The 24,787-nt window shown below is 44.9% G+C and overlaps 2 protein-coding genes and 1 long non-coding RNA gene across 3 annotated transcripts in view; 1 reads left to right on the plus strand and 2 right to left on the minus strand.

Moving 5' to 3' along the window:
• LOC132356707 (uncharacterized) overlaps window positions 1-24,787 on the plus strand; it is a 123,538-nt gene that overhangs the window by 45,661 nt on the left and 53,090 nt on the right. The window lies entirely within an intron of this gene.
• On the minus strand, window positions 3,875-12,307 carry DEFB108B (defensin beta 108B). Its single transcript, XM_059909585.1, is given in 3 exon segments — window positions 3,875-4,009; window positions 4,011-4,042; window positions 12,238-12,307. Coding segments are annotated over 3 exon segments (237 nt in total).
• LOC132356710 (putative protein FAM90A26) lies at window positions 20,329-22,923 on the minus strand. Its single transcript, XM_059909799.1, has 4 exons — window positions 22,804-22,923; window positions 22,178-22,377; window positions 21,635-21,740; window positions 20,329-21,036 (listed from the first exon to the last, which is right to left on the minus strand). The coding sequence occupies exons 1-4, from the start codon at window positions 22,921-22,923 to the stop codon at window positions 20,329-20,331; spliced, it is 1,134 nt and encodes a 377-aa protein (XP_059765782.1).

The following is a 24,787-nucleotide window of genomic DNA, read 5'->3' on the forward strand; positions in this document are numbered from 1 at the left end:
GTGGTGCCAGGCCTCAAAGGTACAGGAAAGGTATGGGGGTGGAAGCTGTGGTTACTCTGGAAGGCCGTGTTCTGGGTGGAGAAATATAGCAGGTTCTTGTAAGTGAATTCTATCATGACATTCAAGCTTAATGAAAAGAAGACACAAGCTATTAGAAGTCAGATAAAAGGAGCAATAAAAGCAGAAGACAGGAACAGAATTGATATTTGTATTGTCTTTTAAGTCACATTTATTGAGATGTCTTGCATAGCAGACATCTGAATTTTATTCATTAAAAATTAGCTCAATTCTATGAGATTTAAAAAGTGCATATAGTTGTATAACCAACACCACAATCAATACATAGAACAGTTCTATTACCTACAAAATTCCCCTCACATCCTTTTGTGGTCAACGTCTCCTGTTCCTTGCTCCTGACAATGTCTTATCTTTCTGTCCCTATAGTTTGTCTTTTCTTCTTTCTTATTTATTTCTTCTTAAGTGAGTTTTGGTAGTTTGTTTCTTTAAAAGAATTTGCCTATTTTCATTGATCTTGTTGGATTTATGGACATACGGTTATGTCTAATAATGCCTGGTTATTCATCTTATATCTGTAGGATCTGATGTCCTTTCTTTCATGGCTGGCATTGGTAATCTGTGCTCTTTTTGTCTATCTCTCTCAGATCAGAATGGTAAGACAATTATAAATTTTATTCATCTTTTCAAAGAACCAATTTTTGATTTCTTTTTTGTTCTCTATTGATTTTCTGTTTAATTTCTTTTATTATTTACATTAATCTCCTCCTTTTCTTGTTTTAGATTTAATTTGCTCTTCTTTGATGATATAAGCATTTGGATACTATACATTTATTTCAAAATGCTACTGGAGCTTTATTCCACACATTTTGTTATGTTGTATTTTTATTTTTGCTCAATTCAAATGCTTATTCATTTTTATCCAGAAGCGTGTTGTTTAATTTCCAAATATGTGGGAATTTTCTAAGTACTAAGTGTTGATTTCTGGTTTAATTCTATTAAGGTCACAGAGCATATTTTATATGATTTGGATAATTTTATGTTTATCAATACTTGTTTTGTGGGCCAGAATACAGTTTATATTGGTAAGTGCACACTTAGAAAGAATGTTTATTCTGCTGTTGTTGTGGGAAGTTTTTAAACAATATTAATTAGATTAAGTTTGTTGTTAGTATTGTCCAGGTCTTTTATATGCTTACTGAATTTTTGTCCTCTTATTTTATTGATTACTGAAAAAGAAATGATTTTTTATTGAGGTGTAATTGACATACAACAATATATTTCAGGTATACAACATAATGATTCAATATATGTATATATTGGGAAGTGATCACCACAATAAGTCTAATTAACATCCATCACAATGCATGGCTACAAACTTTTTCCTTGTGATGAGAACTTTAAGATCTACTCTCTTATCAACTTATCTACTTTCTTATCAAGCATGCAGTACAGTATTATTAGCTATAGTCACCCATGCTGTACGTTACATCCCTAGGACTTATTTATTTTATAACTGGAAGTTTGTACCTTTTGACCGTTTCACCCTTTTTACCCACCCCCAACCCCCTGACTCTAGTGACAACCAGTCTGTTCTCTGTATCTATGAGTTTGTTGTTTTTTTGGTTTGTTTTTTCTTTTGGATTCCACATATAAATGAGATCATACAGTATTTAACTTATTGCACGTAGCATAATGCCATCAAGGTCCATCCATGTTGTCACAAATGGCAGGATTTCATTCTCTTTTATGGCTTAATAATATTTCATCATATATGTAATGTGTATCACATTTTCCTTATTCATTCATCTATCAATGGACAAAGGTTTTTTTCCATGTCTTGATTATTGTGAATAATGCTGCAATGAACATGGGGGTGCAAATATATTTTTGAGTTAGTGTTTCTGTTTCCTTAAAATAAACCTCAGAAGCAGAATTATTGTATCATATGGTAGTTTTATTTTTAAAATAGTCTTTGCAGATGAAATAACCTTATATATAGAAAACCCTAAAAGACTCCATGCATAACTGTTAGAACTAATAAATGAATTAAGTAAAGTTTCAGGATACAAAATCAACATACAAAACTTAGTTGCATTTCTATATGTTAAAAATGAACTATCTGAAAAATTAAGAAAGCAATTTTATTTGTGATAACATTAAAAACAATAAAAGATTTAGGAGTAAATTTAACCAAAGAATTGAAACACCTATACACTGAAAATATAAGACAATAATGAAAGAAATTGAAGAAGACACAAATAAATGAAAAGATGTCCCAGAATAATTAATATTGTTAAAATATCCATGCTACTGAAAGCAATCTACAAATTTAGTGCAATTCCCATCAAAATTCCAATGGCATTTTTCACAGAAAAAGAAAAAACAAATTCTAAAGTTCATATAGAACCACAGCAGAACCTGAATAGCCAAAGCCATCAGCTAGAAGAACAAAGCTGGAGCATCACAACTTCCTAATTTCAAATTGTATTACAAAGCTATATTCATCAAAACAGCATGTTATTGGCATAAAACAAACACGTAGACCGATAGAACAGAATCAAGAGCCTAGAAATAAACCCGCATATATATGGTCAACTAATATTTGACAAGGGAGTCAAGACTCCTCAATGGGGAAATGACAGTCTCTTTAATAAATGGTGTTGGGAAACATGCGTTGGGCATATACATACACGCAGAATGGAATATTGTTCAGTCATGAAAAAAAGAAGGAAATCCTATCATTTGCAGCAACACGGATGAAGTTTGAGAACATATGCTAACTGAAGTTAAGTCAGACAGAGAAAGACAAATACCATATGATCTCATTTATATGTGGAATCTAAAAAAAATCCAAACTTGTAGAAACTGCAGGTAGATTGATGGTTGCAGGGAGTGAGGTTGGGGTGAATGGGTGAAGGTGGTCAAAAGGTACAAGCTTACAGCTGTAAGATGAATAAGTTCTGGAGATCTAATATACAGCCTGGTGTATATAGTTAACAATAATTTATTGTGTAACTGAAAGTTGATAAGAGAGTAAATCTTAAAAGTTTGCACCATACACAAAAAAATTCTAACGATCTGAGGTGATGGAAGTGTTAGATAACCTTATTGTGGTAACCATTTTGCGATAAATATGTATATTAAAAAATCGGGCAAAGGACCAGAATAGACGTTTTTCCAAAGAAGTCATACAAAAGGCTAATGGGTATGTGAAAAATTGCTCAACATTACTATTCATCAGGGAAATGCAAGTCAAAAGCACAGTGAGATACCATCCCCCACCTGTTAGGATGGCTATTGTCAAAAGAGAAAAGAGAAAAAGTGTTGGTGAGAATGTGGAAAAAAGGGAACCCAGAGGACTGGCTTTGAAAAGGGTGTGAGAAGAAATTGTCTTTTATCTGGGTGTTGCTCTGTCCACATTCAGCTTGCTGGCAAAGTCTGGGAAATCTGATTATGCAGGTTTCCTGTGATCTGCCCTTTTGATAGGGAGGGAGACCCCACAAGCCTGCATGGAATGAAGTCGTGCATTTTCCAAGTGGGGAAGGCGAGTAGTGTCCCCACATGAAGGGTGGAGGGCTGCCGGGCCAGGCAAAAACCGTAGGGAAGAAAAAAGTTCCCCCACCCAACCTGGAGCTCATTGAGGCCATACAGAAAATGGAGACCAAACCACGACCAAGTGAAAATACATCGTACGAATTCTTAAAATAGGTTTTGTGTTTGCAAGTTTTGTTTTTTTACTTATTGAGAACTCACTAAGAATCCCTGTGAGAACAAAGACAGAAAGAGAGGCGAGAGCAAAAACGAACGAGAGAGTGAGAATAAAACATCCAAACAAACAAAAAGCTTAAGAAGGGCGTCAGTGCTCCTTGGGTGTAGTAGGGTCGACTTCAGGTACGTGCACCATGGGCAGACAGCATGGTCGGCCGTCCAAACATCTCCCAGCCTGGATTTCTGAGTCGATGCAGAATTCCTGGCAGGAGCCGTTTGGACGGACGCTCACAGACTTCCTTGAAACTGGCCCCGCCTGCACAGAGAAGAGAGTTGTGGTAACTATTTCCTGGTGTCCCTGAATTTTTATTGAATTACATGGGAGGAGGGAGTATCTGGAAACAGTCTTGTATGGATTTTTCATTGTCATTTGATTTCTTAAAAATCTGCTTTCACACAAAAATTTGGATTTGGGGCATTGCTGTAAAATCTGGCAATATTGAGCACATCTAAGTAACAAAAGGCCAGCCGTGGGCAGCCCTGCCCCCATGCCAGGGCACACACACCCCAGTTCTTCTGGGTCTTTCTCGATCCTTATTATCTCCTAACACCGATGACAGAGGTCAGTTTTTATTTAATATTAGTCTTGTACTGCTGGTTTTCCTAGAGTAGAAGAAACTTTTTAGAGATATCGCTCTTTCTATAAGTGTGTGTGTATGTGTGTGTCTTTCAAAAGTGGAAATGAAATACAAATCCAAAAGATAATATACATCAAGGAAATTATTAGAGAGGATATTTTTCTGGGGGAAGGGAACAATATTCCTACATATGTAATATGCAAACAGTACCCATGTCAGTATTTCTTGCATCCTGAGGCTGCACTCACTGCCTCTCTCCCTGGCGCTGGTCTTTGAGGTTGCAATCTGCTGCAGGAATCACTGCATACATTAAGATTCTCAAAGGCTAAACAAGCATCCTTGTTAAAAGCATTGACTAGTATTTGACTTATGTCCTAATATATTAGTGTTTCGGGGGTGGGGTCATACACAGTGAGGGGCTCAGTTTCGAAAGTGGCTTGATTCTGAGCCATCCCTGTATGTCACAAAGTGCACCTTTCCCCTGACAACTTTTTTTTTTTTTTTTTTCCCCTGACAACTTCTTAAGCTCTTTGCCGACATTAAAAGAGGTCTCAAAACCAACACTTCGAGATTTTCCTATTCTGGAACATAAAAGCCAATTCTTGAATAGCTTCAAATCAGTATAGGGCATTCATAGACATTCGACAAAAGTCCATTGAATTCAGCTGAAAGTCAAATGCATTAAATTGAATTTAACTCTTTACTGTTCACAAAGCAATCATTAATGGGTATTTGTCAAGCATCCACTGAATGTGAGGCCCTTACTGGGAAGCAGGCATACAAAGAAAAAAAAGATATGATGGCCTTTGACTTCCAAGAAATCATAGGCCAGTAACCTTGGTTGCTAGATAGTACAGGGAAGAGTCAACTAGCCCTCAAAATAGAGCATTGGCACAAGGATGAAGGAGAGGTTTCGTAAGTGAGAGCCAGAGAGAAATAAAGCACGGCTGAAAGAAAGACAAAAGAAGTATCACAGGGGTTGAAAACTTAAGGCACTAAGCCTTGAAGGATCTGATGGTCAGAGCAGGCTTTGGAAGGAAAATCATGGGATCACATTAGTCCTAAGTGTTTGAGGCTGTCTATTCAAGGTTTTCATCTGAGTTTTTACCTGTAACCAGAATAGTAATATTCTGTGTGTGTGAATGCAGAATATAGTGAAATACATCCACCACCCCACAGTCCGCAAGGAATTTGAGATGAATAACAGGGCTGGGATTAAGTAGGCTACCGCTCCTTATATGAGGACTGTCCCCATTCACGCATCTGTCTACCTTCCTACTCCTTCCCAACCCTTGAGACCCTGAATTCTCAGGAAAAGGTAAGACAGTCCTCTTGATGTAGAGCAGTACGTCGCTCATCCCTCCTTAGATCTACATGTCCCGGAGATATACGTCTGTGCCTGTACCTGTGATCCACGTTCGCATGCAGAATGCAGGGGGTGCGCTCACTGCAGTGCCATCTTGACCCCTGTGTTCAAAGTTCTACTTTAGGAGAACAGATGTTGAAAAGGAAGAGGATAGCCCGAGGTTGGCATGGAGCCTTCAGGGGCATCATCAAGGCTGGGCGGCCAACCGTATTAAGGGGCAGCGGGTTGGAGGTCTCTCGGACTCAGAGCAGGCCTTTCAAGGAGACCCCCTCACCAATCCCTCTGCCCCTATAACTTTGGCATAGCTCTTATATCAGCATCTTAGGATGCTAATTTTTGCTGAAAGTAGAGGAGTTTTGGAGACCAAGATTTAGTAGAATAATGCCTCATTTTTTTGTTACCTAGATCTAGAAACTGCTAGTAAACTTGCCTAAATAATTCATCTTCAGTGCTGGAACAAAGAGGGTTTCAAGCGCTTGAAACGCCCTTGGCTTCATGCCCTCTAACAGAGAGCTGCTGTGGAGAGCTACTGAGTCAGGTGGCTGCAGGACTTCCCAGGTTTCCCACAAGACCGCTGCTCAGGGCAGAGGTGAGGCGGGTGTCGCTGTGAACACTGGACCCCTGTAAGGCCTCAGGCACCCTACTCTTACCAGAGCTTCGGCAGAGTTTGTTTTGTTACCTGGTGGGGCTTGGCCCATAAAGAAGAGAATGGTAAGCAGGGGAACAGCAGTCCTCGTGGCTGGAGAGAGGAGAAGGCTTGGCTTCATTTCCGAGAGGCAGAGAAAACTTCCGTCTGCGGCTCCCTGCACCTGCGGAATGTCTTTGGCCGGATATCAAGTGCCCTCCTCTACCTCATCAGGGCACTTGTGGACAGAAGTGTTCTACGCACACAGAATGGCCTTTGCAAGAAGGCTGAGAATCCTTGTTGGACGCTCAGTTCATTAGGGAGATGTGGGCGCACACTTCTGACCAGAAAACACTGTTAAATGGGAACATAAGCTACAAACACTTTGGCCCCAGGTAAAGCGTCCGAGCGAAGAGCTATCTATATTCAGTTACAAGGAGTCGGGCTGTGTACAGAAACCACTTGGTTTAGTTAGTGACTAGACATTGTGTTAGTGAGTACTTCCCAGGCTTTGCTAGCCCTCCTCGTGATTAATCGCCCCACTCACTCCTGGTCCGAAAGCCCACAGTGCCCTGCTCAGGATACACTAACCACACGTATGTTAGTTTGCTTAACAGACGCTTACCTCCCAATAAGGTGCAAGCTCCCTATTGTTAAGACCAGACTTTGCTCCTCAGGGCTGAGGAGGAAGTTGAATCCTGTGGTCATTTACTCTCAAAAGCGTATCAAGTGCATACAACACTGGGAGGGCAGTCAGATGCCTCTGAACATGAAGGCAGGGGGTCTGGGTCTAAGTTCCAGCCTCTAGGCCTGCTCCTCAGCAGAGGTCCAGACGTCGGCAGGAGGGCCATCCCCCTTGAATCTCAATAGCGCCCATACAGACTTAGGTCTGTTGGGTCGCAATCAAGAGACTCTCGATCATTATGCATAAAAACAACTGGGAAAGTTGCTTCAAAATGCAGACACGTCGACCCACTCCAGGCAATGTTAGTTTGGTAGGGTGCCTACAAGTCTAGGTATGCCTTCTAATTCCTAGAAGTCTGCTTTTTTTTTAAAAGGGAACGCTATTTATTTATTTATTTATTTTGGCTGTGTTGGGTCTTCGTTTCTGTGCGAGGGCTTTCTCTAGTTGCGGCGAGCAGGGGCCACTCTTCATCGCGGTGCACGGGCCTCTCACTGTCGCGGCCTTTCTTGTTGCGGAGCACAAGCTCCAGACGCACAGGCTCAGTAGTTGTGGCTCACGGGCCCAGTTGCTCTGCTGCATGTGGGATCCTCCCAGACCAGGGCTCGAACCCGTGTCCCCTGCATTGGCAGGCAGATTCTCAACCACTGCGCCACCAGGGAAGCCCAGAAGTCTGCATTTTTAACGAATTTCCCAGGAACCAATTCTGAAATGTATTCTGGAATACTCAATGGAAAATATCAACTTAGGTCACCTCTCAGCTTCTTTCTAGCTCTTATATTAGAGTATTCTAAGTGCTCTTGTCTCAGAATAAAACTCATGCTTGACTTTTATGACTGACAACAACATTTTGTGTGTGTGTGTGTGTGTGTGTGTGTGTGTGTGTACGCACGTGCACCTGCCTGTGTGCAGCACAGAAAGGTGAAGCGCACACCTTAATCTGTGCAAAATTAGATTCCAATTTTATAAAAACAACTCCGGAATTGGCCAGGACAAGTAACTAAATAGACAGAGCAATCTATTTGGAAGAAGGCTGTTGCAGTAATAGACCCTAGATGAGGCTCCAGACTAAACCAATGTGAGTGTACAGAGAGAGAGGATGGAGAATGTTTGAGAGACGAAGTATAGGGCCATGATGACGTTTATAATGAAAGTGGGCACATGTGAGTAATCCAGTAAGTTTAACCTGAGTGCCTAAGTAAATGGTAACAGCGCTTACCTGGAAATGGTGCTGCACTGAGAGGCGTGGGGGGGGTGGTGACCCTCAGCCTGAGCAAGCGAGCTGGTCGGGGAGTTCTAGAACCACTCGTTGGCCTATGCCGCCCCCTGCTGGTCGAGAAACAGCTGTCACTGACACCTTCCTGTACCCCGCCTCTGAGATACACAGCAGCCAGCTGTCTGGACCCCCAGGGTTCTGGAGGAAGAGCTGGCAGAGGGCATGCAGGTGTGAGGGCTGAGAAGAGGCTGGGGCTTCCTGTGGGTGTAGCTGGGGCTTGCGCTCCGGCTGTGGGTATGTGGTCCTGCATTCCTCGCCTGCAGTTCCCGGGGTAGAACTTCTGAAATCAGTGGGTGTGGAGGGGTAGGGAGGCTCAGGACCAAAGTCCCTCTGTCTCTGTCCCTTAGGACATCCCTGTGAGATTTGTCCTCCGGGGTTTGTGCCAGAGTTCCCAAGGTCACCTGTGTCCTCCTCCTCCTTGTTTTTGTATTCTCTTTTCCTGCTACGTTCTGCCTTACTTTCTTTTCTCTTTGCACAGACCTTGGACTCTGAAGCCAAAATATCCCATGAGGCCAGAAATTAGTACCTGGTCAGTCATACAGGAGAGTCTGTAATCTCCCATTACCTTAAGGTTTATTTTTATTATCATTAATAGTGGTGGTATTATTATTATCTTTATGATGGCCCTCAATTTTTGTTGTCATTGTTAGTCATTATTTATTAGTATTTTATTAGTAGCATTCATTATTTTATTAGTATTTATTAGTAACACTATTCATCTTTTTTTCTTATTATGGATGATTTTGTGGTCGATTTATAGAACGTGAGGGCTTCTTGCAACACTTAGACAAATCCGCGGGTGGTGGACAGGCATGTCGGCACCTCTGTGCCGTCCAGTTTAGTAACAGAATTTCTGGGGCCAATGAGGGGACTGAGAATGTTTCCAGAGGCGCAGGTGGTCCTAGAATGCCCGAACTGCACCTCAATTTTTGGCAGTGTTGGCTTTCTGGTTCTGAGCTGAGATAGAAAATACCTGCAGGGACAGGTGGTGACACTTTCTAGAAAGCCAAGAGCAGTATTTCCCCCTAGTGGACTTAGAAAAAATGTATAGAGGATTAGTTCAAGATGGCAGAGTAGAAGGATGTGCGCTTACTCCCTTGTGCAAGAGCACCAGAATCACAACTACCTGCTGAACAGTCATCAACAGGAAGACACTGGAAGTCACCAAATAAGATACCCCACATCCAAAGACAAAGGAGAAGCCACAATGAGATGGTAGGAGGGGCACAATCACAGTAAAATCAAATCCCATAACTGCTGGGTGGGTGACTCACAAACTGGAGAACACTTATACCACAGAAGTCCACCCACTGGAGTGAAGGTTCTGAGCCCCATGTCAGGCTTCCCAACCTGGGGGTCCGGCAACGGGATGAGGAATTCCTAGAGAATCAGACTTTGAAGCCTAGTGGAAATTGATTGCAGGACTTTGACAGGACTGGGGGAAACAGAGACTCCACTCTTGGAGGGCACACACAAAGTAGTGTGTGCATCAGGACCCGGGGGAAGGAGCAGTGACCCCAGGGGAGACTGAACCAGATCTACCTGCTAGTGTTGGAGGGTCTCCTGCAGAGGCGGGGGGTGGCTGTGGCTCACCCTGTGGGCGGGGACACTGGCAGCAGAAGTTCTGGGAAGTACTCCTTGGTGTGAGCCCTCCTGGAGTCCGCCATTAGCCCCACCAAAGGGCCTGTAGGCTCCAGTGCTGGGTCACCTCAGGCCAAACAACCAACAGGAAGCAAACTCAGCCCCACCCATCAGCAGACAAGCAGATTAAAGTTTTACTGAGCTCTGCCCACCAGAGCAACACCCAGCTCTACCCACACTAGTTCCTCCCATCAGGAAGCTTGTACAAGCCTCTTAGATAGCCTCATCCACCAGAGGGCAAACAGCAGAAGCAAGAAGAACTACAATCCTGCAGCCTGTGGAATGAAAACCACATTCACAGAAAGACAGACAAAATTAAAAGACAGAGCACTATGTACCAAAAGAAGGAACAAGATTAAACCCCAGAAAAACAACTAAATGAAGTGGAGATAGGCAACCTTCCAGAAAAAGAATTCAGAATAATGATGGTGAAGATGATCCTGGACCTTGCAAAAAGAATGGAAGCAAAGATTGAGAAGATGCAAGAAATGATTAACAAAGACCTAGAAGAATTAAAGAACAAACACCTGGAAGAATTAAACAACACACAAACAGATGAACAATACAATAACTGGAATGAAAAATGTACAAGAAGGAATCAATAGCAGAATAACTGAGGCAGAAGAATGGATAAGTGACCTGGAAGACAGAATGGTGGAATTCACTGCAACAGAACAGAATAAAGAAAAAAGAATGAAAAGAAATGAAGACAGCCTAAGAGACCTCTGGGACAACATTAAACACACCAACATTCGCATTATAGGGGTCCCAGAAGAAGAGAGAGAGAAAGGACCTGAGAAAATATTTGACAAGATTATAGTTGAAAACTTTCCTAACATGGGAAAGGAAATAGCCACCCAAATCCAGAAAGCGCAGAGAGTCCCAGGCAGGATAAACCCAAGGAGAAACACGCCGAGACACATAGTTGGTCAAATTGGCAAAAAATAAAGACAAAGAAAAATTATTGAAAGCAGCAAGGGAAAAATGACAAATAACATACAAGGGAACTCCCATAAGGTTAACAGCTGATTTCTCAGCAGAAACTCTACAGTCCAGAAGGGAGTGGCATGATATACTTAAAGTGATGAAAGGGAAGAGCTTACAATCAAGATTACTCTATCCAGCAAGGATCTCATTCAGATTTGACGGAGAAATCAAAAGCTTTACAGACAAGTAAAAGCTAAGAGAATTCAGCACCACCAAACCAGCTCTACAACTGATGCTTAAGGACCTTCTCTAAGTGGGAAACACAAGAGAAGAAAAGGGCCTACAAAAACAAACCCAAAACAATTAAGAAAATGGTCATAGGAACATACATACCAATAATTACCTTAAACATGAATGGATTAAATGCTCCAACCAAAAGACACAGGCTCACTGAACAGATACAAAAACAAGACCTGTATATGTGCTGTCTACAAGAGACCCACTTCAGACCTAGGGACACATACAGACTGAAAGTGAGGGGATGGAAAAAGATATTCCATGCAAATGGAAATCAAAAGAAAGCTGGAGTAGCAACACTCATATCAGATAAAATAGACTTTAAAATAAAGAATGTTACAAGAGACAAGGAAGGACACTACATAATGATCAAGGGATCAATCCAAGAAGATATAACAATTATAAATATATATGCACCCAACATAGGAGCACCTCAATACATAAGGCAACTGCTAACAGCTATAAAAGAGGAAATCGACAGTAACACAAAAATAGTGGGGGACTTTAACACCTCACTTACACCAATGGACAGATCATCCAGACAGAAAATTAATAAGGAAACACAAGCTTTAAATGACACAATTGACCAGATAGATTTAATTGATATTTATAGGACATTCCATCTGAAAACAGCAGATTATTACACTTTCTTCTCCCTACTATGCCATCTGTATCTCCTCATCCCTTAAGGCAATGTGTGTTCTACTGTCCATCTCTTTGGAGTTACGATTTTTCAGCATGGTAAAATGTATATAAACTTACCATTTTAATCATTTATGGTCATACAGTTCAGGGACCTCAAGTACATTTACACTGTGGTGCAACCATCACCACCATTCATCTCCAGAACTTTTTTCAGCTTCTCCAGGCAAAGAAGACAAGAATGCACATCCACAGTCAGCGTTCAGACGTCAGACATGAAGCCCCCAGCACTGCCCAGACCTCGCCTGCTGTCGGTCCTTCTCTTTCTGGGCACCTTGAAGTCCAGGCCCCTCCATTTGCATCTACACTGTCCAAGGTCATCATCTGGCCAGCAAGGGCAGAAGGGACTGGCCGCACCAGTTTCCCAGTTGCCAGGTGGACTGAAAACTTCCTGCAGTTGCTTGGGCGAGCGAACCACATTCTCCATGCCTTCAAGGTTGGCACCGGCCTTTCCTGGGCACCCGTGGGAACTGAGAACATTCTAGAGGCTCAGGGGGGGATAAGATGACCTCTGTGCACCTCTGTTTCCAGCAGTGGTGGTTCCTGGGTTCCTGATCTGAGAAGAAAATTCTGAAGATGCTGGGGGCAGGGATGCCATCTCCAGCCTCTCAAGGAGGGCAAGAGTAGTTCCTGGGCCCCCAGAGTAACCTTGACAATGTCGCTATGGTGGGCAAGCATACCCTCCCTGACTTCCTGGGCGACACAGCTGTTTCTGGGCCCTCAATAGGACTCATCAGTTGTCCTATAGGCTCAGGTGGCCCATGGACATGCTCTTCAAAGCTCCCCTTCCAGCCTGGGCTGCTCACCGTTCCCTGAGGGGAACGTGCAGGATTTCATGAGCCTCGTCCAGCCAACAGGTGCCGGCAGTAAAGCTGCAGTCGAAGGGCTGCTGTGTGTGTGTCTGTGGGGAGAACCCTCAGGAATCATCTTCAGCAAATCCAAAACACTTTTGAATAGAGCAGTATGCAAAAGATAATCTATAGTAAGTAGTGTAATAATAAAAATAATGATAATAATGATAGTGATGATGATGTTAATGATATTAATGCTATGATGGCTGTTATAATAATAATAATAATAATAATAGTAATCAACTTAAGGAAATGGAGATTAGGAAACAGATTCCCCCAAGTGATTGACAAGGATTTACATTGTCACAGTTTAAGTGACCAACATAGGTAGACTAATATATTTCTAATTACCCTCGTGATCATTATATTGATGAGTTAAAATAGAGGAAGAGCAAAAGTGTAGAAACAAAACCACAGGATGATAATCTTTTTGTTCAATATTTTTTGGCCCTCCGTAAATACTGGCATTTGAGAAGGGAGTTCTGTCTACATAAAGTGTGAACGTTGTACAGAAAATTTTCTTCCACATAATGGAAAACTTAATGTAAATGACACTGTTAATTCACTGTTAATTCAGTGTAAATGACACTGTTAATTCACTGTTAATTCACTCCATTGCAAGGTGGATACATTCATGAATGACTTCCTTCTGAATTCTAAACCATCAAGGGAATCTGTTGGGAAAGATTGCCAAGGATATTCAGGGAATTGAGAAAGTGATCAAAAGTTTGCTTTTCATTTAAGAAAATGGCAGAAATCTTTTTGTTAAGTACAAACCATAATACTTTAAGAATATTAGTACTTTGAAAATGTGCATGCCTAAAGGTACTTATAAATACACACACACACACACACACCCCACTTATTCCAGCGGTCTTCCTTTTATTTCTTTTGGAGGGGCTAAGCTAAATGTATCCTCATTACCCGAACGCTGTTTTCCTCTCTCAACATATTTGTGCATGATGCTGACAAGTAAACATATTTTAGGTAGTCTACCAATAGACCCTTCTGACCCTTATCTGGACAGCACCCTGGATATCATGGCAGCTCAGAGTGTGAACCACGCTTCGAGAGAGTTGGAGAAGCCCGAAAAGCTGGACGGGGAAAATGCCCATCATTGTAGTGTTTGTCTCAAGAAGGTGCCTGCCACCAAGAGGTTGACTTTGCACAGCACCCCAAGGTCCTGACCCTTGTGCTGAAACGGTTCTTCAGATTTCACAGGTGACAAAATGGGTAAGAAAGTCCTCTATCCCGGGTGCTTCGACTTGCAGCCATACGTGTCGCAGCAGGAGGCAGGACCACTGGATTATGTGTTCTATGCGGCGCTGGCGCACTCCGGGGGCAGTGGTCACCGACAGCCCTACTTCTGTTACGTCAGAGCTGGGAACGGCCAGTGGTATAAAATGGACGATACCAAGGTCACCACCGCCTGTGACGTGGCTTCTGCCCTGAGCCAAAGTGCCTATGTCCTCTTTTACGTCCAGAAGAGTGCATTGGAAGGAGACGGTGGGGGACCGTCACCGGGAGGGGCACCGACATCCCTGGGGCTGACCCCGCAGGCATGGATGCAGCCCACGGGGAACCTGGAAGAGACACCAGCATCAGAGTTCCTGGGCCGGAGGAGCACCTGGGGGAAACAGATGTTCAAGAAATCACCTTAGAGCAGTGGAGATGCCGCCGAGAACACAACCGACCTCAGCCTGAATCCAACCACAGGAAGATCGAGTCTACCTTGCCTGCCCATGCTGTCGTGATTCACCCGTCGAAATATGGAGATGGGATGAAAATGAAACTTCCTGAACAGGAAAACTACCTGCTCAACAATCCAGCCAGAGGCACCGCACCTCAGGGACCAGTACACATCGGCCACATCCCTTGTCTCAGAGGGAAGGACAGAGCTTCCAAGAAGAAGAACGAGAAGAAGCTGAGGTCTCTGGATGCACTGCAGTAAGCTCTGCTGCACATCTGCAAACACACACACTCCACACACACACTCACACACACACACACACAGTTACACACACACTCACTCACACACTCCACACACACAGTCACACACACAGTCACACACACACTCACACACACACTCCACACACACACACACTCCACACACACTCACACACACCACACACACACTCACACACACACACTCCACACACACACACTCCACACACACTCACACTCCACACACACACACACTCACACACACACTCCACACACACACTCACACACACACTCCACACACACACACACACACTCCACACACTCACACACACACTCCACACACTCACACACACTCCACACACACACTCCACACACACACACACACACACTCCACACACACACACTCCACACACACTCCACACACACACACACACTCACACACACAGTCACACACTCACACACACTCACACACACTCCACACACACACTCACACACACTCCACACACACACACTCACACTACAGTCACACACACACTCACACACTCCACACACAGTCACACACACTCACACACACTCACACACACACTCCACACACACACACACACACACTCCACACACAAACTCACACACACACTCCACACACACACACACACTCCACACACACTCCACACACACACTCCACACACTCCACACACACACTCACACACACACTCCACACACACACTCCACACACTCACACACACACTCACACACACTCCACACACACACACACTCACACACACACTCCACACACACTCACACACACACTCCACACACACACACTCACACACACACACTCCACACACACTCCACACACACTCACACACACACTCCACACACACACTCACACACACACTCCACACACACACACTCACACACACACACTCCACACACACTCCACACACACTCACACACACTCACACACACAGTCACACACACTCACACACACTCACACACACACTCCACACACACACTCACACACACTCACACTACAGTCACACACACACTCACACACTCCACACACACTCACACACACACTCCACACACACACACTCACACACACACACTCCACACACACTCCACACACACTCACACACACACTCCACACACACACTCACACACACACTCCACACACACACACTCACACACACACACTCCACACACACTCCACACACACTCACACACACACTCACACACACAGTCACACACACTCACACACACTCACACACACACTCCACACACACACTCACACACACTCCACACACACACACTCACACTACAGTCACACACACACTCACACACTCCACACACTCACACACACACACTCCACACACACACTCACACACACACTCCACACACACACACACACTCCACACACACACTCACACACACACTCCACACACACACTCCACACACACTCACACACACACTCACACACACTCCACACACACACACACTCACACACACACTCCACACACACACTCACACACACAGTCACACACACACTCCACACACACACTCACACACACACTCCACACACACTCCACACACACACTCCACACACACACTCCCACACTCACAAGCCCAGTCGTGTATAGGAAATTGTGTTGCAGGTGTGAATAATCTAGTCTTGTGAAAGGACTGTGTGTCTGCAGCATTCACGGGACACGATATTCAGTGGCAACTTGTGCCTCCTTCTCAGGAGTGTGGTGTACGCTGTGAAGTTACTGGAGCGGGTGGGGTTGATTACTGGGTCTGAGAACTGTCTGAGGACTTTCCACTTGTGCTGCGTTTGAAGACTCATTTGTTGATGGGGTGCAGGATGTCTGAATTTTTGCACTATGGAATTCTTATGAATCAGTTGAATGACTTTCCAGTATTGAACTTGGAGTGCATTAGGCAGAGATGGAGAATGGTATTTATCGGCGCCAATTTTTCTAGGGGATTTGGTGTTGCACATATTTGGTAGGTTGTCAAAAGAAGTCCGGTGGTGTGTCCTTGGTTAGCAGTGGGCTGGACAAGCTCCATAACTTTAGAGAAGAGGCATTCTCGTTACAGATCTTGTGGTTTATGTGCAGAGCGTGGGGGGGGGGGGTAATTGTGTATATCTGAGAATGCAGCTGTGTGTGCATACAGCCTGGCTTGGGACAGGTTAGGGATTTCGTATTTGGAGAATGTTTGTGTTTTTTGTGCACTTAGAGATGAGGAGAGGTTGGGTTTGTAATCTATGTGAAGATATCCTTTGGGTTCACAGAGTTTTCCACTTAGAAAGTGTGTAGGTAAATGGTTATTTGAAAAATGGTGGCCAAAAAAACCTTTGCCTTAATGGAAAATTCTCTATAGGCACCAATGTCTTAGGGATAAAATAATATAAAATTAAATGCTTTGGATATCTCTTTTTCCTGTGTCTGGGACTACAGAATATTAATCTTTTAAAGTTGCACTGGTTACCACTTCTGTCATCAAAACTACCTACCTTCTATCCTTAAATAAGTATTGAAGATCCTACCGAGGGTCTCCCTCCATGTATACAGGCACAGAACCTCAGCTGCTTGTGCCTCCAGGCTGTCCTGGGGAGGATGGCCTTGCCCTGTCTGAGGCTCTTAAATTTAACCTCCAGGGGCCAGGAACGTCTTATGCTGGCAGTGATGACCCAGAGACCTTACCCCACCAGAACCAGCAAAATTTTTGCGTATAATTGCAGCAAAGGAACGGCTCTTACTCTCCTAAAGAGGGCGGAGAGAGTAACATAGCCCTGGAGGCTCGTTGTAAATGCTCCCATCACCCAAGCAAGGAGAGTATTCTCTGAGCCCATCAGGAAGTCCTGACCTCTCCTGCCTGTGTGTTTCTCCAGTCCAGTTCCAACGCTGTGTGGCTGACCCCTTCCCTTGGTCATCAGCACAACACAGAGAAATCGGGTCATTCTGGAGCCTTGTTGAAACAAGAGGGCTTGACAATGAATGAACCGACTGTGATGGACTGAATTGTGTCCCCCGCCCAGTTCACATGTTGAAGCTCAAACATTTAGTACATCAGAATGTGACTTTACACGGAGAGCTAGCAGTTACAGCTGTGATTACCTTACTCTGGTGGCCTTATGGTGAGGCCCTAATTCAACCTGACCTGTGCCCTTAGAAGTAGGAGAAGAGACCAGGGGTCTGAGCAAGAGGAAAGACCATGTGAGGACAGCAAGTCAGCTCCTGTCAGCTCGACATGTACGGAGGCCTTGGGGAGAAACAAACCCATCTACACCTGGATCTGGGAAATTCTGGCTCCAGGACTGTGCTGCTTCCAGCAATTAGAAACCTTTGTTTAGATGGAAACTAATGGGAAACTCCTTCTCGGCCTGGAAGGAATGCACTGTTTCACGCTAAAGGCTTCAGAACGTATTTTCCATGTCTTTTGTCCGTTCCCTCAGGAGGCAGAGACTCCACACAGGGCTCAGCTCCGGGGACCTCACGGGGCCAGGAAGTGGTCAGTGAGGATGGAGGGCTTAGGAATTCCTTGAAAAGAACACGTGCTACTGTATATATCTAATATCTATACAATATCACCTGTATACATTCTTTCTCATTCTCTATTTGTCACGTGTTCTATTTCACACATCTTGAGATGAGTTATAAATTCAAATACCTTTTTAAAGATGTGGATGGCATCTCATACTTTTTCGCTTTTTCTACCTATATTGTCATTTCACATTTTTCATTATCTTTCTTCCCTGGGCTATTTGAAAGATTTTTTTTATTTTTGAAAGTAGAAGATTATTGAACCCGTTTTTGCTTACTCTGAATATTTTGGGTCGAGTGTGTATAATGAGCTGTGTGCTGTCACCTGGGTAGATGGAAGGAGCACCATCTTCTCAAAACTGACAACACGTGTTTCGATTGAGCCCCGGATCAATGCTGTCTCACTAAACCCATCCTGTGTCCTGAAACCCTGTCCCCTGTGTTCGCAGGTCCAAGAATACGGAGCCCATCCCTCACAGTTCCAACCCCAGATGGCTACTGTGGCAGGCTCCTCTTCTTCAATCCTGTGATGCTCAGAGGATTCCATAACATAGAACATTTGTCAGGGCCTATTCACACCCTTTGAAATGCCAGAAGTAAGGATCAGTGGTGTTTTGTTTTGTGAGAATCTGTAAGAAAGTACTGGGACAGGATTGAGGTCATGAGATAAGGGAGTATAAGGAATAGGGTCAGACCCAGGTCACAAAGAGAAAGGTCATTTCAGAAGTTCCAGTAGGTCTGGGCATGGCCCCAAGTGTGCCAGCTCTGTTTTCCCCATATTTTAACAACCTTGTGCCTTCAGCCAGCAGCTCGCTGCCCTTGAGGTACAGGCTTCTATGGAATGAAGTTGCTCTCCCCAAACAGTTGTTGTGTGGAGGTAGGAACGTGGTTTGCTCTGCCCGGGAAGCCCTCTCTACACAGCTCGGTGCATTTTCTTGGACCTGCTCAGGTCTCTTCCTGTTAGAGAACAGAGGCAGCATGTGACCTAGGTGATTTCACTGCCACCACCTCCAGTGGTTCTCAAACCAGATGATATAATCATCTCCAGAGCAGCTACAATCCCAATGCCCGGGCCTCAAAACAGACAACGTAAACTCATACCTTTTGAAGTAGGATTCAGGCTTATGCACCTATTAAGATTCACCAACTGAGTCCAGTGTGGCCCAGTGTGAGAATAAGGCAGCCTACACGTTATCACATCGTCCATGCAGGGGATTGACACAGTGCATTGTTAATGTGCATGTGTTGACCCGTGGACCTGGGAGGGCCGGAGATTCTGTATTTTTAATAAGCCTTAGGTCCTCCCAAGCTCCCCTTTCCCCTCAGTTACAAAATCCATCTTACTTTTTCTTTTTTTGTTGTTGTTCTTTGGCCGCACGGCATGTGGGATCTTACTTCCCTGACCAGGGCTCGAACCCGCGCCCCCTGCATTGGAAACAGGGAGTCTTAACCACTGGCCTACCAGGGAAGTCTCCACAAAATCTATCTTGAGTTAAAATAAATGTTAAGATGATCTTCAAGGCTTAGAGATAAAAACCACGTACAACATGTCTTATACGGTAGAACTTTATTAAAATTGAAAGAAAATTTGAAAACAAAGCTTTACAGTAACATTTAATGAAACATAAGAAGCAGAGCCGTGGGAGTGTCCCCACCATGATTTACAGTGAAAGACTCCACAGAGTCCACGAGTCTCATCTCAGGACAGGGCACTGCTGACCTTCTGCAAAGCACAGAGTTGGGCCCTTTAGCCAGGTTCCAAAAGTTCAGACGTTTGCACCAAATGCAGATTACTACCATAGCTTCCTATTTACACAATAGCTCAAAGTTACTCCTAGAATTTGCCTCAATTACTTAAAATAGATTCAGACTGACAAACAATTTGCCATTCCTGTGCGATAAGTACCATCTGACGGATGACTCTAGTTCCATCAGGAGAAAGTGCAGTGCGTGTACGTGTGTGTCCCTGGGGGTTATCTGGGTTTCCACCATCGTTTTGCCCAGCAGGGGTGGGGGATCGCTGCTTCTCCAGGAACAGCTGCTCCTTGTGACTCCCCCTCTTCAGGTGCACAGTCACCTCCAGGGCACCTGGGGCTGGAGGACAAGTCTTAGTTGCCATAGGCGTGTCCCTCCCAGTCGCTGTCTTCAGAGGAAGAAGACACCTGAAGGTCATCGTAGAGGACACTCCGGGGGCCAGGGGCCCAGTGCCCCTCAGGCTTCTTGCCAGTGGGAGGGTTCTGAGCAGGAGGGGCTGACTGCTCAGGACCAGGCAAGGCAGGAGGCGCCACGTACCTGCAGCTCCACCAGCCTTCGTCTGCTCGCACGAAGAGCATCCTGAGAGGCTGGCCTGGAACGTGGCTGATGGGTGGAGGATGGTCTCTGGTGCAGGCTTGGACACTATTGGGGCGAGATCTGTCCAGTGGAGGTTGGAGGGCAAGGCTTTGCCCCTGGGCAGGTGTCTTCCTGCTGACTTGGGGGGTCACTGTGGGTCCATGTCCAGTTGTACTGGGTGGAGGAGGGAGATTCTGGAAAGCCCCCAGATCTGCTGTCAGAGTGCTCTTCTGGGGAGTCTGGATGGGGCTGAGTCTAGGTTTCTTTGGGGGGTTCAGACATGTCTGGGTGGGGATCTGGGCAGATCTCTTGCCTGGGGCCTTGATGCTGCTTTTGGAGTCCTGGACCAAACTTCTGCTTATGAGAGACACTGCAGGGTGGGTGGATTTCCTGTCATCTTTCCTGACAGGTGACCTGCTTGGGAGATCTGGATCCTGGAGGGGTTTCCTCTTGGATGCCTGGATGAGCGTGGGCATGTTTGGATGCTGTAGGAGAAGACCAAACAGAAAGGCCAGACGTGAGAATCTTCTCTCCATCCAGGAAAAAATAAATTAACCAAAAACCATCTCATAGGAATTAATTGTATGTGATGAGCTACTCAACCTCAGTGGTGCTCATGAAAAAGAAAGTTACAATATCACCTTGAGACATTTATACATCAAGTAGGCAAATAGAAAGAGTTTAACAATGTCTCCTGTTAAGTAAGTGGAAACAAGCTTTTTGTATACCCCCTTCCGAGGACTGTACACAACTCGGTGTTTTGCAGGCACTTTGATGGCCAAATAAGTTTTGATGGCCAGTTTTGGAGGATGAACCACAATGTACAGATTCGTGTTCTGACTTAAAGGATTCTGCTTACGGAATGCTGCTGATAAAATCACTTCCATTTACCAAACAGCATATTCTTGCCAGCCATGCAAGTAAGAATGCAAAATCAAAGACACCGAGGAAAATGGCATCTGAAAAGTACTCTAAGTGATCCCATTGGTTGGAAAAGAACGTGACCTGCTCCCTCGCACAGAAGGGGACTGAGGCCAATTGGGTTACCCCAGAAGGAGAAAGCGCGGGAACCGGGAGACTGACCCTCAGGTAGTGGCAGGACTCTGTCCCTTCCTTCCAGTACCGCTGCCGCCACCCTTGGGGTTTCCTGGGGAATCTCTGAAGCAGCTTCCTCTGCTGCTCTTCTTTCCTGCAAAACAAACCACGTTAAGGGGCAGAAACCCAATTTTCTTGTCACAATTGGGAACAACGGTGCTGTGGCCCAGCCCCTTTCCAAGTCCTGGGGTGACACTGGACCTGAATCCCTGTGCTTGGTGCAGACTCCTGCCCCGCTCATGTCCTTCCCCCAACTCCAGGGTTCCCTCCTGGGTTTCCCAGGAAGTTCTGTCTATTTGTCCCTATGGCTTTGGGGCCTGTCAGGTGCAAAACTGCATGTGTTCTCCATACCCCTCAGTGACTTCAAGGCATATTATGAGCTCCTGAGTGTGGACCCCTCAGGACATGGCTCCTGTTTCCCTATTTTCCCTGTCATGTCTAGAGATGGCTCAGCACCCAGTGTAGAGAAGGAGAGGAACCGTCTCCGCGATTTCAGCCCAAAGCTTGGGTACCACCCACCCCACTGCTCACCTTTGCCTTTCACCCTTCTCTCTCTCAGCCGTGTTAGGGGTCCCGGGGGTCTGCAGGTCCTGCAGCTTCCGTGGTTCCAGGTTCTCCTTGCCGAGTTTGGAGCCCAAGGGCTGGGGGGCCGGGGCCCCATGCCAGCGCTTCATGGGGCACCTGAGGCTCCTCGCTTTGTGCCCAAAGGCTCCGCAGTCCCTACACTTCACCTGTGGGTGGGGGAGAACAAAGTCAGTGAGTCAGCAGAACTCACAGGCGCGTGTCCAAAGTGAACACAAGGACAGATTGAGAGGGATGAACACTGGTTCTGGAGAAAGGACAGAAGCACACGGCCCCTTGGGTGCGAGGATATTTATGATACTGTGGTGCTTCCCAAAGCCTTTGCCAGGGAGCATCAAAGGAGGAAGGGCTGGTGCTCCAAGTGTGCACAGCAAGACCCCGATTGAAGGATTTGGATAAAAGCAGGCCAGACATCACACTAAGGAGGGGTCAGGTGGCCCCCGTCTCTGAACGGCCCGGTCTCCCTGGGGATGAGGTCCCAAGGCAGCTGTCTTTGGATGGGGCTGGACAAGGAAGTTATGGACCCAGGTATTCCAGGCCCAAACACTGTTTCCGGAGTCCATGCCTCCACTTACCCTGGGGTCTTCATCCTTTGGCGGGGGAGCCACCTGCCTCCCTGCGCCCGGGTTTTGCTTCCTCACTTGCTGGGCTTGAGAGAGTTTGCAGGGACCCAGCTGTCTGTAACGACCGGCCATGTTCCCCGCCTCCTCGGTGCTTCTCGCCAATCTTAATTTTTGGATTTCCTCTGTAAAAAGAAAGAGAAAACCGTCATATTCCTACAAGTCACTCCTGCCCCCTCTACACAAATGGGGTCATGAAACCTCACGACTACTAAGGAAATCCAGGTTTCTGATACTTTGACTTCTCTGCCCAGATATTTCTCCATTCTCTCCAGAGACCTACCCACAGATGAGGGCCCTGACTTGGTTATAAGTTTTAGGCAGACTGTGAATTTGGATTTGCATCCTTGAGAGACTGAAGTTAGAGACTTTGGTTACATGTATCACAGTCTAATAGATAAGAGTGAGAAAAGATTTCCCCACATGTACAGAAATACTTATGCTATGGAAAGGCCATATTTAATATTGACGCCCAGGCATTTGAAAATCAAACATAAGTTTGATAACTCCTTGAGAATTGGGCTCTCCCATCTGACATCAGAGAAGGCAATTCTCAAATACAAATTCACGTAACACAATTATTTTCTCCTCTGCTAGCTTAGACGGGGCACAACGCAGGGTCTGAACTGTTTTCTGAATCCTTCACCCTCAGTGTCTCACTTATAAAATGTGAAATACATGTTTCAACTGAGGATGAATGAATAATTTTTTAGGCTTTCAATGCCTACAGACAATCCCACCAACGTTTCATAACTGCTCATCCAGTGCTCCACATCAATCAGAATGCTAGGATGCTAAATTCCTTAGAATGTGAATCTTCATGTAATAAGAGCATTCAGAAGGATATATTTTTTCAGGCTCTGTTCTCAAAACTGCTACTGAAGTTAAATGATCTAGATCATTATCTGGCACCATACTTAAAACTCAACTGAAAATCGATGAAAGATTAGAAGATAAGACCTGAAATTGTAAAGCTCCTAGAAGAAAACAAAAGATATATGCTCCTTGACATAGTTCCCAATCAACGGAAAAAGGGATAAGGAAACAAGAGTATGTATATTCTATGGAAATCTATTCAACGGTAAAAAAAAGTTGAAATCTTGTTATTTTCCAGAATATGGATAGAACTTATTGTTATGATGCTAAAGAAGAAAGTCAGAGACCGAAGGTGAATACCAAAGGACTTCACTCTTGTGTAGAATAGTAAGAACAAACAAAAAGGAAAGAAACCAACAAATCGGTGAACAAACCAAATGACAAAAACAAACATATAGATTCACAGAACAGAGTAGTGGATACCAGGGAGGAAACGTCAAGGGCCAAGGCACAATGGTAAAGGTGGTCAAATGTGTAGTGACAGTGGGAGAGGAAAATTTTGGTGGTGAGCCTGTGTTAAGGTTTACAAAATTTGAAATGTAATACTGTACAAACGAAACATCTAATATTGACACCCACTGTTAACGCAATTTAAAAAAATTTAAAAATACAGACACCTTGGGACTTCCCTGGTGGCGTAGTGGTTAAGAACCCACCTGCCAGTGCAGGGGACATGGGTTCGAGCCCTGGTCTGGGAATATCCCACATGCTGCGGAGCAAGTAAGCCTGTGAGCCACAACTACTGAGCCTGTGCTCTAGAGCCCATGAGCCACAACTACTGAAGCCCATGTGCCACAACTACTGAAGCCCGTGAACCTAGAGCTGGTGCTCTGCAACAAGAGAAGCCACCGCAATGAGAAGCCCGCGCACTGCAATGAAGAGTATCCCCCACTCGCCGCAGCTAGAGAAAAGCCTGCACACAGCAACAAAGACCCAACACAGCCAAAAAAAAAAAAAAAGACACCTTACCCTATTGCCAGGCCAAATCACTACATATCTTCACTATGGACTTCTTGTTCTGAGGGATATGCTGAACACAAATTTAAAGCAAACTATCCTAAAG

Source organism: Balaenoptera ricei, chromosome 21 (assembly GCF_028023285.1).
Source record: "Balaenoptera ricei isolate mBalRic1 chromosome 21, mBalRic1.hap2, whole genome shotgun sequence".
Taxonomy (NCBI): domain Eukaryota; kingdom Metazoa; phylum Chordata; class Mammalia; order Artiodactyla; family Balaenopteridae; genus Balaenoptera; species Balaenoptera ricei.

Coding starts and splice junctions, on each gene's coding strand:
- LOC132356710 (XM_059909799.1), bottom strand. CDS start 22,923: ATGGCCGGTCGTTACAGACAGCTGGGTCCCTGCAAACTCTCTCAAGCC. Junction 21,741..22,177: donor GAGAAGGGTGAAAGGCAAAG/GTGAGCAGTGGG, acceptor TTTGTTTTGCAG/GAAAGAAGAGCAGCAGAGGA. Junction 21,037..21,634: donor AGTCCTGCCACTACCTGAGG/GTCAGTCTCCCG, acceptor CTTCTCCTACAG/CATCCAAACATGCCCACGCT.